General features: G+C 48.0%; 1 protein-coding gene and 1 long non-coding RNA gene across 2 annotated transcripts in view; both read right to left on the minus strand.

Annotated features, from left to right (window-relative positions):
• Window positions 1–527: 527 nt before the first annotated feature.
• On the minus strand, window positions 528–3,518 carry ELFN2 (extracellular leucine rich repeat and fibronectin type III domain containing 2). The gene has a single exon (XM_063394890.1). The coding sequence runs from the start codon at window positions 3,184–3,186 to the stop codon at window positions 760–762; it is 2,427 nt and encodes an 808-aa protein (XP_063250960.1). The 5' UTR covers window positions 3,187–3,518; the 3' UTR covers window positions 528–759.
• A 118-nt stretch (window positions 3,519–3,636) lies between these two features.
• Window positions 3,637–17,553, minus strand: part of LOC134549331 (uncharacterized) — a 49,445-nt gene continuing 35,528 nt past the window's right edge. Inside the window, exon 3 of the long non-coding RNA XR_010080061.1 lies at window positions 3,637–3,813. This is a non-coding gene — a long non-coding RNA (uncharacterized LOC134549331). The remainder of the gene's footprint in view (window positions 3,814–17,553) is intronic.

Genomic DNA, 17,553 nt, shown 5'->3' on the forward strand with positions numbered 1-17,553 from the left:
GTTCATCAGCAGTAACACAGCAGGAGAAGGGAAGGAGGAAGAGCAGCAAGGGCACAGAGCCTGTTATATTGCAGGTCCTACCCACCTTGGTCCTTCACATCTCTTCTCCTTCCTCCGAGGAGAATGGAGGTTTGTGAAGTATCTAGACAGGAAGTTCAAGTCTAGGGACCCTTAACAGAGAGGGATAGGGAAGGGCAAAGGAAAAGAAGGGAGAGAACTTCTTCCAGCAATTCCCACCTGTCTTGGAAGGGGACAGGAGAGAGAGAAAAGCTTACACTGCTAAAGAAAATGAGGGAAAAAGTTAGTGATGGAAGATTTGGCATAGCAGGTGTACAAGGTGGACAAGAAAGCTTTCTCCCACCCAAAGCCTTCAACAAGAATAGAAAGATGAATAGTTCACAGCTGAGTTTCATTCCAGTGAGTGTCCATCCCTGCCCTTCTCCTGCCACCCACTCCCAGGCCACTCCCACCCACCCACACTCCAACGTTGTTACCACAGTGTCAGAGCAGGACGCTCCTCCCAGCCATCTGCGGACAGAACAATGGTCCCCGTAACACAGTAGAGACAATTCAGCATGTGTGTGTGTCAGTGTGTGTGTCTGCGTGTGTAAGAGTTGTAAACTTTTTAAGAAAAGGTTTTGTCAGTTTTGTATTTGTCAGGAGTATTTTGTTGTTGGTTTATTTTTCACAGTCAAGTGGCTTTTTTTTCTGGTTGTTGGAGGGGGGTCTTGGTTTGTATTGTTTCCTTGTGAGGAAGAGTCACAGCTTCTGCTGAGCAGAGACTCCTTTCCAGTAATCCAGTATGTCATGCAAATCCTCATCCTTGGCAAATTGAACTTTCTTCCGCAGGGCATGCCCAGCTGCCATGTAAACCTCCTCCCTGTGATGCTTCTTGTAAGGCCGGAATCGCTCCCAGATCTTGTGGGTGCTCTCTGAGGAGTACTCGGGGCTGGAGGAGTAGCCCGAGAAGTAGTGTCTGGGGGAGAGCTGGGAGTATGTGGAATCTCGCTTGGACCGGGAGAGTGGCTTGAGGAATGACACCCGCTGGCTCAAGGTGTCAGCACTTTCTTCATAGTACAGGGCCGGGAAGGAGTGACGGTGCTCGCTGCAATGGTAAGAAGGCTTGACCTCCAAGTGGTGGATGGCACTTGGAGACACCAAGGGAAGACGATCCAAAGGGCTGTTTAGTGGGCTGCCCTTCTCAATGTATTTGGAATCAGACTTGCTGAGTGGTGGGTGGTCAGGCACATCCAAGCTGAAGACCTTGGCGCTCTTGATGGAGCCGCTAGAGGAGACACTGCAGGTCTTTCTGGCCACAGCAGCATCAGCACTGAGCTGGCGCTGCAAAGGGTGGTGGGAGCTTTCCTTGTAGGGTGGGGAAAGAAAGCTGGGCCGCTCTAGCCCAGTCGAGGAACCAGCTGGGATGGACTGGCACTCAAAGGCCATATCTGAGTCAACACCAGTCCCACCACCCAGAAAAGATGCTGTGTCCAGCTTGAGGGCATCAATACAGTTGTTGATGATCTGGTTGACCTTGTCTACCTCCTTGGCTATAGTAGAGATCTCAGCAGCTGAGCCTTGCCCATTGTCAAGCTCCCTCAGATCCTCATCTCGCTGGGTTCTCTCCAGCCCATCCCCACCACCAGTCCGCACCTCAATGTAGTTACCTTTTGTGGTGACTTTAGGAGTCTCCATCCCAGAATCCATTGACTTTGATGGGGGCAACTTCTCCCCAATCATGGAAGGGATGGAGGACATCCGCGAGACAGGAATGACAGGTGGCTCACCCAGCTTCTGGGAAGGATGGACCATGGTACTGGTATCAATATCTGATCCATAACGCATTTCCAGAATGGTCTTTTTGACATTGAGTGACTTCTGTTTCTCTTCCTGCATCCTCCGCTTCCGCAGGCAGTAGTACACCACCCCCAGGACAATGACCATCCCAAAGAGGCAACCCAGGGTGGTCATAATATAGTGTGTAGTGGTGGAAGTACTGGAAATAGGATCCTCCCTGCCTTTGCTCCGGGTTGCAAAGGTCAGGCAAGTATGGTTGTAACGCCTGTTGTTGCGGATAGAGGCCACACAAAATGTATAATCAGTGTGGGCCTTCAGCTTATTGACAGTGACATATTCCTTCTTGCTCTTCAGTGTTGCTATGTCAGAAACGTAGCTGTTGTTGTATTGGACCAGCACATACATCTTACTGTAGGGCATGGGGATGGTGACCATCAGGATGGCAGAAGTGATTGTGACATCATGTAACTTGATGCTGGGACTGAAGGAGGAGTCAGTGGTGGAAGAGGCTGGAGGCTTGACTGAGAGGAAATCCCCAGGGCTGATGGCTGATCCCTCATCCAGATCTCTCTGGGAGTCAGGGGTGTAAGGAGTTGGGTTGACCCTGGAGAGGGAGGGGATGGTGCCCCCTCTGCACATGGACTGGAAGATGGTGATGGCATTGCGGTTGTGGTGAGGCCGAGGCACCAGAAGTGGATACCCAGCAAACTCTCGTGGGGTCTCACACTGGAGGCGGTCATAATTCTTGGTAACGTTGTTGAAGAGAGCCAGCCAGTTAAGAAAGCTGTAGAGGCTACAGTCACAGTTGAAGGGGTTGCCAGCCAGCTCACACACCATCAGGTTGCTCAAGCTGGTGAAAGTGTTGCCCTCCAGACGGCTGAGGCGGTTGGATGACAGGTCAATGCTAATCAAGCTGGGGCACTCTGAGAAGGCGGTAGGGGTGACCAGCTCAATTAGGTTATGCTGCACAAAGAGGAACTGGAGACGGGCCATACCCCGCAACATGCCCTCTGTCAGGTTGGTGAGTTTGTTGTAGCCCAGCTGTAGGACCTGGAGGTTTGACTGACCCATGAAAGCCCCATCCTCAATGTAGGAGATCTCATTCTTAGTCAGGTTCAAATCAGTCAGGTTGCCAAAGCGGTTTAGGGAGGAGTACAGCACCACTTTGAGTTTGTTCTCATTCAGACGCAAGTCGTGCACCGTGCTGTTGATATGCTGGGGGATGGTCTCATACGGGGGCTGGTTCTGGCTGCAGATGGCCAGCCACACATAGCCTTTGTCCCCCTCGATCAGCCAGCAGTCACCTCGCACGGTGCCAGGGGAAAACAAGCAGAGCAGGGCAGCTGCCCACAACCCCAGGCACAGCATGGTCTGCAGTGGTGCCCTCATCAGGATGGGGGAAAAGAAATCCCCAACAAAAACCAGCGCCAAATCTCAGGACAACAGCAAAAAGAAACAGGGGGCAGGAACCGGGGTTTAGCAATGGAAGGGAATGAGCACCCTAGTCTTATCAGATGTCATCACCATTATCTCTTCTTGCCCTCTGAGTCAAGCCAGGAGCATAGAGGAAGGGGAACACATGCAATCTTCTTCCAGAGCACCCAAAAGCTATGACCATGGATGTTTGGGCTGGAACGGAACTACCTTGTGCTTCTTTTCTAAACAAAAATTCAGGCTGAGGATAATGAATCTTCTTTGATGCTCATGAGTGACTCACACACTTTTTCCACTTTTCTCCCCTCCCACCCACCCCCCACCCACACCAAACCCACCCCAAAACAAACCCAAGTCCTCCCCGCTCTAGTCTTCCCCCACCCCTCCACAGTGTGATTTGGAAGAACAAGGCAGGGCTGCCTCCTGTGTCGCTCACACTCCCTTGGTTTCTACTCCTTCTCTTCTTTCTTTCCTGGGTACCCTCTGAGAAGCTTCAGAGCTTTGGATCAAACATGTCGAAAACAAAAATACAGAGAGGGAAAGAGCAAGTGTGCACAAGAGAGATCCATCTGTCACTGGAATCTGGAAAAGAAAACACAAGAGACAAGAAGAGGCATCATTTGGAAGGGTTTTTGAGATAAGTGTACAGACAGCAATGTTTCATGAGAACAGGGAGATGGGGAAGAGACACATTAAGGGGGGTGCAAGCAAGAAAGGTGTGGTACTGCCTGCCATGCTGATAAGCCTTTGAGGAGGGAACACTTACGATGTATAATGTCATATCAGGGATATGCAGAAGGGTATCCGGGCTCCCTTAAGTAATGTGATCACAGCCAGGGACCTGGGGGAAGGCAGTGGCGTGGGAGTAGAAGGGGAAGGAAAAGGAAAGTGGGAAACATAAGGCTGTTATTGCGGGGGCTCAAAATCCCTAGTGTAAACAAAGGCAAGCCCCAAGCACAGCCAAAGCCATGAATTTTCAGTTGCCTGAAAATGATGTACACAGAATGCATGAAAGAGGGAAAATGCAGACAAGCTTCTCTCCCTCACCCCCCCAAAAAAGGCCAAACTTTTTTTCCTTTCCTTCCTTCCTTGATGTAAGGGGGATAAATAATTCAAGCCACGTGTAACCACTTCTGCTCTAAAAAATGTCCCCGACTCTTGGTGCATGGACAAGGCTGCTGAGGTGAACCAGTATGGCTTGAGCACAGTGGGGGGTGGGGAGCAGGCAGTGTGTCAAATACCAGCTTACAGTCTCTCACACAACAATCTCCTAATCTGAAGCACATCACACATCTGTCCCCCACCAAATAGAGATGCACAGTTTACACCTTCGTACTTTACTACCTCTCCTTGGGGGCTATGAACACTGCCCCTTTGTAAGAAAACACACCTTGAAGACAAAGTGACATTTGCTTGTTAAACCACAACAAATGTATTTCTGGGGTCTGGGTGAACTCCTGGTTCTGACTGCAAAGTGCAGCCTGGAGCAGCTTTCTCTCCAGCTACAGCTTCAACCCTTCTCCCACTGTGCTGAGAAAGGAGCTTGACAGGTGTGTCGTGAGGCAGCACAGAGGAAATAATTTCATACAGCAGATAAAACATGTGAAACATGTGGGCACTGTGTGCTCTCTCTCGCTCTCTCTCTTTTTTTTTTTTTTTTTTTTTTTTTTTTTTTTTTTTTTGTGTGTGTGTGTTTTTTTATTTGGAGGAGAAAGGAGACACTAAAAACACAGAGAAAAGGATTCTTGGTTAATGAAAAATAAAGATCCCCTCCTGCCCCTTTTATTTTGGGAGGAGGCTGCTCACTAAAGATATTGCTGAAGCTTTTGCTGCAAAAGCTGAACCAATTTTTAGCACAGAGACACAAGGGGCAGAAATAAAATGAAGGAAGATAAATGAAGGAGGAGTGAACCCTTGAGGAACAAGGCTTACGTCTGTGGAGAAATCTGATCTGATTTGGGTCTGTGGAATTACCAGGCCAGCTGGATTAAGGGATCAGAGATAGTGTCACAGAGAAACACTTAAATATTCAATAATCCAAGAAGTAAAGCCAAGACAGAGAAGGCAAGGGGGAGAGGAGCTAGACCAATGGAAAAGACAGAGAAAAAGCCTCCATTCCCCACAGCTCATTGTCTGAGGCCACCAAATTCATGTCACTTATGGTTGTCATATGATGGCCTTCAGCTGCTGCCTCAGCTTTGCTTCAGCCAGCAATGAAGCAGAAGGCAGAGGTTTTCACAGTCTGTTGCTTTGTTTCTCAGCCTTGTAATCCAGTGAGAAACAATTTCCTGACATTATTTCCCCAGATGCATCAGATAGGAGGCACATCTGGCTCTCCACAGGCTGGGACCCACAGGTCTGTGATATTCCTCAGTGCCAGTCCCCTGCCTTATTCCACCATTTCCAGAGGTGACTCAATGCAGAGACAGCCAACTCCCCACACCACCTCTGTCCCTTTACCTTCGCCTCTAATATTCCTTCACTTTGCCTGATTTCTTCCACTGAACAAAGGAGTGTCAGATACTATCATGCTTTTTGCACACTGGTGCCCAAAGTATGTCCACCCTAGGCAGAAGCCAGGGGCAACCCCTGAGCAAGTAGTGGAAAGATTTAGGGATTAGAAATTTTAGCCAGCATCCTTCTCTGAGCATTATTTTCTGGCCTGCCTGTCTCACCTCACCAAATACTCTGCACAATATCCAGCTCCGTACAGGAACATCCCAGTCCACTTGCTTTGACCCCTTTTGGTAGGGCAGACCGCTCCAAAAGGTGTACTGAAGTCATCATCAGCTTGTTCATGGTGCACAGAGAGAGACTCGGAGGCTAGGACCATGTTCCTCTGCAGCAACCCCAGCAATCCCTGATGGCCATCCCATCCCACTCAAGGAGCTGCACTTAGGAAGGACAGAGAGGGTTTGGAAGGGCAGATGCCTTCTAGCCTGGAAAGAGGTGGGTGGGTTAGGGGTGTATGGAAACAAAGGTGGTGTTTATTGCTGCTATTTGCCAAAACCAAGGGGATCATGCTGAAATTCCTGCTTCCTGTCTACATCCCACCTGGGCTGTGTAGCCTTGCCTCAGCCACAGGCCACAGGAAGAGTCAAGCCACTCCTCAAACCCCAAACTCTTTGGACCCCTTGGGTCCCCCATGTAACTATGTATGAGAAACAAACAGATTTTGACATTCTTCGTCCAATGGTTCCTGTCTCCCCACTATCATGCTGGTTTTAAGGGCCTTGAGTCCAGCCCAATCCATGGCCTACTGCACCCCTGCTCATTGCCCAGCACCCCGTTTCAGCTCAGCCCAATGCCATCAGTCCCTGCTACTACAGCAATGCTGTAGGAGTGCTGGTCTCCAACTCTACCACAGCCATGCCCTGCCCTCTAGGGAACAGCTGCTCCCTGACCCTGGCAATTCATAGCCAAAGGGAGACCAGGAACGAGAGACAGCACTATGCCCTCCTTTAACTGTCTACAGCCAAAAGAACATAAATCACACAGCACTGGAGCCCAACAGCACAAGGAAGCAACACTTTGTCCTTTTTGCTGGCCTGAAAGGTGCTGACAATGGAGTTGGCTGTTTCCCTCTCTTGCTTCTCAGGCAACAGAGCAAGAAGGCACAGGGGTGGAGTGTGGGCAGGGAAAGCAAGAACAAACAAGCCCAGCACAGTAGAGAGCCAAGGAAGTGGATGCAAGAGTTGTGGAAAACTTATGGGCAAGAGAAAAAGTTAGGACACGGGATATGTTTTATAGGGAAGGTACAAGATAACTATGTCCATGTCCTGGACTTATTTAGTTGAAGGGTTCCAACACTCCTCAGTGTCACCAAGATTTACAACAAGCCCTTGGCTCCTAGCCATCCTCGTGTATGTGTGAGCATGAAGGAACAGTAGTGACATTCCACCTGTGAAAGTTGTGCTCTCCTTGGCTGGCACAAAGTCAGCCTATCAGCTCCAAAGTGATTTCCCTCTGCTTTATTCTCTATCAATGGATGCCTCAATGTTAATGGCATTTATCTGCAGCACTTTGGAGAAGCACAGAAGGCCACAGGGATGGTTCCATTGTTCAGGGGAAAGAAAAGAGCAGGGAAGGTGAAATAGAGAGCGGAGAGTCCAAATCTGAGTCAGGAGGTAGGTGTCGATGGCCGCAAACATCCCTTTGACTTGGAATTGTTCAATGTAGCACGGGGGATGACACAGGATTGAGGTCACTAGTGAGATGGCAGCATAAAATACAGCCAGTGAAAGTATGGACAGGCAGGACAGGAGGCACAGAGACAGACTGGGGCCTGAGGGAGTGGAAGGACCAAAACTGAGAGAGAATACAAGGCAACCAGAAAAGTCACATACAGCTGCAACTTGGGCCTAAATTCTGATCTTGTCAACCTTGTCCTCTTGGGGCCCCATGCACTGGAAAAAACAGCACTTAATTCTACCATTGCTTAAACGGTGCTAAGAGCCTCCCATTTGAAATGCATGCATTAAAAACCTGCCAAACACTCTTGACTCCTCCAGGGACACCCCGAAACCAGGCCAAAGCTCCTGCTGCTTTCTTAAGCTTCATGTTGCAGCTGAGCACCATCCCTCTCAGCTCAGTGTGCTGCCTGCTCCTGGCAAGCCTCAGGGCACAAACACCATCTCCAAGGGACTCCTCTTCTTGGCTTTAAGGTCCTTCCAGGATTTTTCTAACTACTTTTTGAAAGAGGAGCCTTTCCCAGAAGTGCTTGGCACTCAAATTTTGTGCCTTACTTGAAGGAACTCTCCCTATCTGCTGCGTAGTTTTTGTAATTTACAGTGGTCTGAGCATCACTGCAGCCATCCCAAATCACCACCCAGAGATTGTCCTTGCTTTTGCACCTGGCTCTAGTGGAAGCACAGTGCCATGAGAGAAGCTTGCCACAGCTGTGGCACTTGCATGACAACAGTTCCTTCCCTCTCAGCCCTGCTTCCAGAGAATTATTGCAGGAGTTACCTTCAAGTCATGCAGCAAAGAACTTGTGACTGTGACCAGAGATGCTCCAGAAGCTCTGACAAGTCTGGGACCAAGAGAAAAGGGAGCAGACAGCCTTATGACCTGTGGTTTTGTCACATGGAAGACATTTGTTGCATGCATGAGAGAGAGAATGCCTTCTACTGTAGATTCTCTGATGTTCACCTAGGGTTGAGCTCACACAACACTCTTTCCTTTAATGGGTCTCAATGAAGGTTTCTTTCTCTGTTCTCTCTTCTCTAATTTATCCCCTATTTTCATGGAACACATAAGATCTCAGCATCTCTCAGATCCGTCCCAATGTCACATTTGTTTGAAATCAGCCCTGTAGCTTCAAAAATCCAGAGGCCAAAGGAGCTGTGCAGCCACACTAGAAAGTCATGCAACAAAAGGTCTTCCCATGTCACTAACCAGACAAAGCCTTTATCCCTTACAGGAGTTGAACTGATTTCAAGGAGTCCTGCTGAAGGGTGTCCACTCAACCTTAGAGGCTCTGTGAGTGCTGTTGCAAGGGAAATCTCATGCTTCAGCTCTGGGCAGGTTCATTTCACCCTATACAAATCCACAGTGCCTACGGGTCGAAAACTTATTCTTCTGAAAGCTGAGCTGGCCCTGCCGTAAGTGGGGAGGAAGATTGCAGCTCCCAAACTCCAGCTGTCTCTGACATCTGGAAGCCCAAACCACAAGGATCCCAGCAGGACACTGGGAACCAAACAAGATCCCAGCTATTCTCACAGGGCACCACTGCAAGGATACTCACAAAGCTCAAATTTCAGCCAGCAAGGATGGGACCCTGCAGAGAAGAAGGGAAAAAGGATGAAATACAGGCTGTAGTACTGCCCCAAGGGTGTGCTGCTCTGCGGTCTTGCCCTTTGGCCAGTTTGGGGCATGGGAAGGAAGAATTCAGAAAGAAAAATTCAGAAGGAAGAATTCGCACACCCAAACAAATACACTGTCATTGACTCCAAATCTTTGCTGGGACAAACAGCTTAAAGACTAACCATGAAAAAAACCCGACACATCGCTGTATATAAAGCCCCTGCTCTCCCATTGCACCTCCCCAACAGCGATTAGATACCTAATTTGTTAGGCAGCAAGAGAGGGAGAATGGGAAGACTCAAGGGAGAAAAAAAAAAGCACCTCAGAAGCATGAAAGGGAGAGCTTTAGAAACATAAATCTTATTTCAGAGTGATAAATACTGTCAGAAAGGTCTTTCATATGCCTGTGGTTCCCTGGCAGGCCAGAAAGCCACTTTTGTTTTCCAAAGTGAAATGGTTACCTTTTATATTAATATGATTATTGAAGATTAAGGCGGATTTGCATCAAGCCAGCTCCACCCAGACGGCCTGCAGCATCAATCCACAGAAGTGTGTACATGGGGGTAGGCTTGGGAAACAGCCTTCTCCAGGTAGAAGAGCATGTCAGGAGATTAGAGGTGCCACAAAAAATGTTATCAGCAATAAAGCTGCCTTCAGTGCTCTTCCTCCAGAGCAGGGAGGGGGCCTGGAAAACATATTCCCTCTTGTCATCCCATGAGCCCAGACATGAGGCACTAAAAAGGCTTAGAAATAATTCCTGCTGGCCATGGGGAGGGAGCATGGGGTCTGTTTGACTCTCTGTAGGGACCTGCCATAGGGAGTGTGACAGCAAGACTGGCTCTGCCCAGTGCACTGGTGTGGATGTGAGTCACTGCAGAGAAAGTTGTGGCACTGTTGGCTCCAGGAGTTCGAGGTGGAGGGGGTGTGTGTGCACAGAGGAGTCACTGCAGGTGATGGGGTGGATGTGTGTGCTGGGGGTGGATGTAGTTTAGTCACTCTGTGAAGCAGCAAATCAATGCTGGCTCTTGGGAAGGGAGGAATTGCCATGGAGAACCAAGCAAAGGCTGTTTTAGGGTTTCTCTGTGTGTGCGTGTGGGTTTGCATGAAGCAGGCACCGTGGAGAAGGGGGTGGGAGTGTTTGGCTATGTCAGAGGTGCTGCAGGGGACAGGGTGGGAGTGCAGGCTGCATGTGTGCATGCAGAGATCATGGGAGACAACCAGTGCGTGTTTGGGAGAAGGCCTGTAGGGAAAGGGGTGGGAACACTCTTTCTGTGTGTGTCCCCTGATGTGAATCACTGTAGGGAGCTGGGTGTGAGGGCTGGCTCTCTGCACATGTGTGTGCACGTGTGAAGGAGCTGCTCTAGGGGACAAGGAATGACCTCTGCTGTCTGTGAGCTATTGAGGGGTAAAGGGACTGGAATGGCAGCTCTGCATGAGCGTGTGTGTGAGCTGCTGTAGGTAACAGGCACAGAGTGGGGGCTCTGGGAGCATGTAGCAAGCAGGATGGGAGCACTGGTGCTGTTGTGTGCTCCTATGCCGCATGTCCAGCATGAGATCAGGAGAAATCCTTGGGCTGTATGTGATGTCACTGCAAAGACCCCCACCTCTTCAGTGTGATTGTGATGCCTCTGCTGTCCTGTGCTGGCTTTGGTGCAGTATTTCCTTCAACAAGTCCTGGCTCTCACCAGTCTGACTATGAACAGCAGGAAGCTATTTGAGAGATGCCCTCACTCAAACCAAACATACCTCCAGTATTTCTGGATGCTAAAAACACCTCCAGCAACCCAGCAGTGTGAGTTCAGAGTGCCCCCAAACATGCTGTCCTGCAGGTAGGGCAGGAAAAGGGCATTGTACTTGAATTTCAGCTCACTCTAGTCCTTACGGGGGGTGGGGGGAGGGACTCGGAGCCTAAGGAATCACATATGACCTGAAGTAGCAATCACTCTCTGACATGCACTGGCAGCCATTTGCCCTGTGTAGGACACCTTCAGGCCTGCAAAACTCCTGCAGGGCACATGCATTGGCATTCAAGCATCCTTCAATGTTCTCTTGCCTTCCAGCCAACCTTTTCCTGGGTGGCCACCTAAGAGAGAGACTCCCTCACTGGCAGTGAGACACTCAGCCCCTCAAGCCTCTTGACCCTCTTCCATGCATTGACCCTCTTCCTCTGGTCAATGCATGCCTGGATTCAAAAAGAGGAGTAGCCTCACCCTGGACAGGGCATTATGTTTCCACGTGGATGCTTCCACCTTCCTTCCATCCTCCACCTGCAGGCAATGGCACAGCTCAGCCCTGCTGGGGAGGGACCCTCCTCCCGGTCGGTTCGCCCACCTATATTTCAAGCTAGCATCTGACATGCATTTTGACACAACCGTGCCTCCCCTCTCTTCTCCCCACTACCTTGCCTTGTTTAGAGCCTGCTTTTTTTCTTCCATTGCCAAAACACAATGACTGTTATAATTAACTGATTATCTCAGTGCGACAGCTGCAGTCCTTTGAAAATTAGGTTGAATAACAGGATCTTGCCGTATGGTAATTTCTTTTCATCTCTCAAATATTTTCTCTCTCTCACTCTCGTTTCTCGTACCTCATTTCTATTTTTCTTTCTTTTCTCTCTCCCCCTTCCTACATTCCACCAGCTCCCTGACTGCATGAGCAGTATCTTTGGGGTGAGACAGGCTGAAGGGCTCTCTCTGCCTTCATCAGCTGGTTTCATTCCCCTTCTTTTACTACCACACCTCACAGAGAAGCAGTGCTTGTAAGCAGATTCATAAACACATCAGGAAAATAATGCCCACAAAAGGCAACGGTCAGAGGCCCTCTCGGAAGCCCCACTGGTTCAGAAAAGCAGCCCAGGGAATTTCATGGGGAGGGGAGGGAAGAAACTGGGATGCAGTAGCCTGAACTATTGCATGCAACTTTGGCACAGGGAGCTGAGTGCAACAGTGCAGCTGAGTGGTTTGCACTGAGTTAGCCAGGGTGCTCTATCCACCCACTACCCATCCGCCTTCTTGCTGACTCAGTACCTGCCCCTGACTCACCACTTGCTCACTGAATGGGGACTGGCAGTACTTACACGGCATCCTTCCCTCTCGCTCAGGCAATAGCTCTACCACTTACCACCCCCTTTCCCATTATCCACCTACATCTGTCTCTCTACCGATTCAATCAACCCAAGACAGCCAGAAAAGCAGCTTGCTGAGAATTCAGGGTTTCAAAACCAAAATAAGAACTGCTCCCAGCTGGACCCAAATTAGAGGTTCTGGAAATCTCCTCCTCCAGGACTAGAGATCCCCTGGCCCTAGCAGTAAACAGGACTGTTCCATTCACAGAAGTAGCTGGACTCCTTGGTCTCTGCTTGGGCAGATGAGCTAGCACACAGCATTTCAGGCTCTGAGGATGACCAGCCAGACATGTGGGATGGGTCTGTTGGAATGGTGTCCAGGTTTGGCAACTGGAATGTTTCAAATTCATTATGTTCTGGACTCAAGAAGTCTGCAACTTTGTCATTGACTGCACCAGGAGCATTAGTTAATTATTCTCAGTGCCTGACTTGAACTCACACAAAATGCCTTGGTCCTGCACTGCTTATTTCAGCCATGTCTGTAATCTATGCAGTATCACCTGTTACACTTAAACATCGCTTCTTCCTTTTGAAAAACAGGGAGGGATTTCTCCATATGACATGTCCACCACAGCCTAACGCTCCTCTGCAGAAGCCGGTTCCAGCTGGGTCCCAGGCCTCCTCCTGCCTCCTCAGCACAGCCATTTTCGCTCCTCCCATGGAGTTCCACCTCATTTATTTCCTTAATCCTGACTCGGTAGAACAGAAACTCTTTGTCACCATTATTCTGCCAAAAGCCAAGTAGTTTTATAACAAACACTCATCTGTTCCATTGTATTTTAGCAGTCTCCAGCAATGCTTCTCCTCATTGTCCATGATCTCTCTCTTTTCATGTTTTGCCATCCTCAAGCCCACATTTTCTCTCTGCTTTCACTGCAGGCCCTGTGATAGCTCATGGCACTTATAGCACATCTCCTCATTCATTCACTGTCACTTACCCAAATGTTACCTTCATTTATTAATTCTTTTTTCTAGTAGCATCCTTCTCTGAGTGCTTTGTACAGTCCTACTTACAAATCCAATAATAGTATTTTCCCAATGAGTGAGTCATATACCCCTTTGCTGACATTTAGAATTCTCCTTGTTCTTTGAAACACGTTTATTCATTCCCCATCTCTACAATTATATATGTCTACTCATGGTGTTGCTTTTTCTACAGCAGCTGTGCAGCGAACAGACGACTTGTGCAAATAAACCAGCAAAATAGTTTTTCCTCTTGCTACCTTGACACCCTCCATTTTAATTTTGTAGGTCAAAGCTAATTCCAGCTATGATGCAGTCAAAAATAGGGGACAGCTCAATTTAACAAATACACCAAGCTTTCCTTTGTTCTTGCTCAGTCCAGTTTTCCATCTTATTTCCCCACCTGTCCTCTGCTCTGCCTCTTTCGATGCTGTCAGTAGCAAAGTACATGGAGGCTGCAATTGTTTTAGGGTCTCTGATTTCATAGGTGCAGAAAATATTTTTAGTAGAAACAAACTTTGCTTTAGACTGTTTCTGGTCTGAAAGGATAAAAAAAAAAAAAAGAAGGAGCATTACTCAGCTTGTAAATGTCTTACCCACTAACCCATGTAATAGGTAACTTTATGGCCAGGGAATGATGCTTATCCCCCTAAATCTCTCTCCAGATAGCCCTAGAAAGCAATTAATCTGGCAGTCCCTCCTTGTTCCTCACTGTGGTACTATTTCTTCCCCCACAGTTCTTTGCTTCTCTTCGAGTCCTTAGTCACCCTCACATATGCCATATTTTATTTATTCCTCACTGCTCCTCTTAATCTGCATAGGCCAAACCCTAAGCTCTAGAGTCACCCTGACTCATTTCCTACCCAGGAAAAGCAATGATTTATATCAGTGGAAAAGCCTGTGATGTCAATCTGGACAGAGACTGATTCTGTACGGGGACTCCCGCATGATTATTTCTTGTTCTCACTCATTCAGGTCTCCATTTAGCAACACACTTAAGCATGCACCCAACTGTAAACCCATGCAAGTTCCATTCAGCTTCTCAATTGCTTTCTTCTGCAACATCTGTGTTGATGTGTTGATGGTTCCCACATCTTCCAAACACAACAGATTCTCCCTCTGGGCTTCCTCTTCCTAATCCCTCTGTTGCTCACTAAGCAACACCCTTCCTCTTGCTTTGAGAAATTCAGGTGGGTTTTTTTGGTGTGTTTTTTGTTTTGTTTTGTTTTGGGGGTTTTTATTGGGGTTTTTTTTTGTTTGTTTTTTTCCCTTCTTGTTTGAATTTTCTTATTTTCCCTGCTGCCCAGGGACTCCAGCTTGTAATTTCACCTCCCTGTTCCTGAGATTGCTATGTTGAATAAAGCACTGACTTCCCCCTCTTCTCTCCAGCATCCTGAAATACTGAATTGGACCACTAAGGAGAAAAGCTATTGGCCAGGACTGCTGTCTCTGATACTGAAACAGAGCTGGCAGTAATATTTACAGGCAACTTTGAAAGCTCCAAGGATGGCTTGTGGCCAAAAATGATGATATCCACCCCCTCTTTTTTTTAATGATGTCTTCCTATGACTCAGTCTGGTCCATAAGTCAAAATAAGATTTTTCTTTTTACCCATCCTCCCTTTAAGCAATGAGAACAAGAGCCCAAGAACAGAACGCTGTAGCATCATGGACAGGTGATGTTACGTCACGAGTAGTGCAACTTGGGGTGTCCTTGATAGCTTTAAAAGGAGCAGATCAAAAGGCATATGTCCTCTTTCTGGAGAAATGAGTTTTGGCAGAGCTGAACTGGCAATTGCCTGGGTTTTCTAAACTTAGTTTTATCCGTAAGCAAAGCAAGAAACACACGGGAAGCAGAGGCACGGTGACCTCAGGGACTCATGATTTCCCAGACTCAGCAAGGAGCTGCTGTGCCCTTTATTATCCACCATTGTGTGGAGGCAGAGCCTTGAATAAAGGGGATGGTGTCTGGGGAACTGTGACAGCTGTTTCAGAGTGGGGCTGCGGCGTACCAACCCAGCCAGCCCACACACCCACACCTCTGCCTCCAACCATGCAGTCTGCAGCCACAAACAGCCACTCAAATGCTTGATAAACGAGCAGTTCAGCCCAAGACCACTTAATTTGCTCCTTGCCTTCTTTGTCTGCCAGTGGCAAGGAAAAATGCATGTTTGGAAACTGGCAGTGTTGCGTATAGCATTACCAGGCTGGAGTTATACTGACTGATAGACTGCTACAGGAAGAAAAAAACCAAACAAAACCAAACCAAAGCAAAATAGAAAAACACCCCCCACAACCCAACCCCCCTAAAAAACCCAAACCAAACCAACCAAAAATCCCCAACAAACAAAAATCAAACAAACCCAACAACAACAACAACAACAAAATCGCCAAAAAACAGACAAACAAAAAAAAGCAGAAGAGCGGATCAGGCTGAGAGCTGTGAAAAAGGGTGGGGTGTGAGCGGGGGAGAGCCAGGCAAGGAAATAAGGAGAGAAATGAGAGAGGACTGTATCCAAGAGTAGATTCTATGATGATGGGGACATTATGATAGATAGGCAGGGAAGGAAGGCAAGCAGACAGAGGAAGGTACAGAGAAAGAGACAGAGATGAGGGAGGGAAAGAGGGAGGGAGAAGGAAGAGAGAGAGGCAGAATTAATTTAGGAGGAATATACTGAAAACATAATCTTCTCAACAGAGTTAAAAAAGAGAGTGAGAGAGAGAATTAAACAAACAGCGACAGGAAACTGAGAAAGAATAACTTTTTTTTTATGAGCTTGTTAACATTTGTGAAGTTAAGTAACCCTAAATTTATGCCATTAATTTGCATGTATTACATTTTTTTTTCTGTGCTGCCAGTTTATAGTCTCTGTGAAACCTTTAGAAAGTGGGTTTTTTTCTCCTTTTCCCTTCGCCTGTGTTAATTAAGGCTTGTGATATATGTATATTTTTACACTGCTGCTGTGCTCTAGCATTTAATCATGAAATGGCCCTTTTTGCCTTTTCTTTGGGTTGCTCCTGCCTCATCCTTTCCCCTCCACAGAAACCTGAGGAGGCCTGCTGGTCCACTCACCTGCACCAAACTGCAAGCATGCCTAGAGCCAGACTGAGATCCCATGATCCCAGACCGAGATTCTCCCTGTCAAACAAGGCACCTTTCACAACAGAGGAAGGCTCTTCAGCTGCTGAAGGGTTAACAGTTCCAATACACTATGGCATTCACATTGCCATACTGAAGCACATGGTATTTACACATCAGCAATCACTGGGGAGCCATAAATCGGATTCTCAGGGGAAATCCAGCCAAAGAACGGAGTGAGATTCCTAATGAAGGAAGTTGCAGCCAAAGCTGAGGGAGGCACAAGTAACAGATACCCTCTAATCTGCTGGAATAAAAGGGGACACAGGTCATCCTCCAGGGCTTTAGAAGTATCCAACCTAGGATACACATAGAAAGAGATGCCGTAGAAAATGTGACTCCAGTTTCTCCCCTGCTTCCAGGGGACTGCACCACACCAGTTCTCAGTCTCCTCTCCTCCCAAGGACTCTTCTTTCTGGGCAGACAGAACCCTCTCCTAAGCACATTGCTGACTTTGGAAGTGCCCAAGGCCAACACAAAGCATAGCTGGTGGAGCCCTTTTGGCAGCTGTCCCAGCAAGCATATTTCTGAGCTCAGCTGGACAGGAGTCCTGGTCCTAAATGTGCTTTGATTGCTTTGCTCCTCTCCAAAGGCTGTTTCTCCCAGCTGTAAGCAGAGTTTGCTGAAGCAAGAAGCAGGTTGCTAAGCCTGGTTTGATGCTGTTTGGTCCTTAGTGGAGCTGATGGGACTCATCTTGTTAAAAGCCAGCTGAGCTGAGACCATGAATGGTGAACATTGATTCAGACTTAATCACCCTCCATAGGAAACACAGCAATTGGAGGAGGGAATAAGGGGGATTGCTGGTCACAGAAGAGGTGGTGTTCCCTCATCCCCTATGGAGGAAGCTTGTGATCTCCTTGGGGTCTGACAGGCATATGAGAGGTCTCTGCTGAACTGAAGTTGGGAAGGAGAGGTAGAGGAGACAGACCAGGCTTTCCACACTGTCATTTATTTTGCCATATGGGGGTGTTAAGCACCAGAGAGGATATTCTGATTTACTCCCTGGCTTACCGTTGCTGTGGCAACAGGAGAAATGCAGGCCAAACCAGGCTGCATCTGCAGTGTGGGGGTAATAGGGAGTTTGGATTCCCATGTGTGTGTTTGTTTGTTTGTTTGTTTGGCTGTTGCAGGAGCCACATGGTAAAAAAGCACTGATGCGATGAAAAGGGAATGAGGTCTGAATTGTACCCAGACAAATATACCCTCATTTCACGCCACAGCCAAACAGTCATGCATGCAGTCCTACTGACAGCACACAGCCCAAGGAAAAACAGCACACACATGTGGCCTTT

The sequence above is a fragment of the Prinia subflava genome, chromosome 4 (assembly GCF_021018805.1).
Source record: "Prinia subflava isolate CZ2003 ecotype Zambia chromosome 4, Cam_Psub_1.2, whole genome shotgun sequence".
Lineage (NCBI taxonomy): Eukaryota > Metazoa > Chordata > Aves > Passeriformes > Cisticolidae > Prinia > Prinia subflava.

Coding starts and splice junctions, on each gene's coding strand:
- ELFN2 (XM_063394890.1), bottom strand. CDS start 3,186: ATGAGGGCACCACTGCAGACCATGCTGTGCCTGGGGTTGTGGGCAGCT.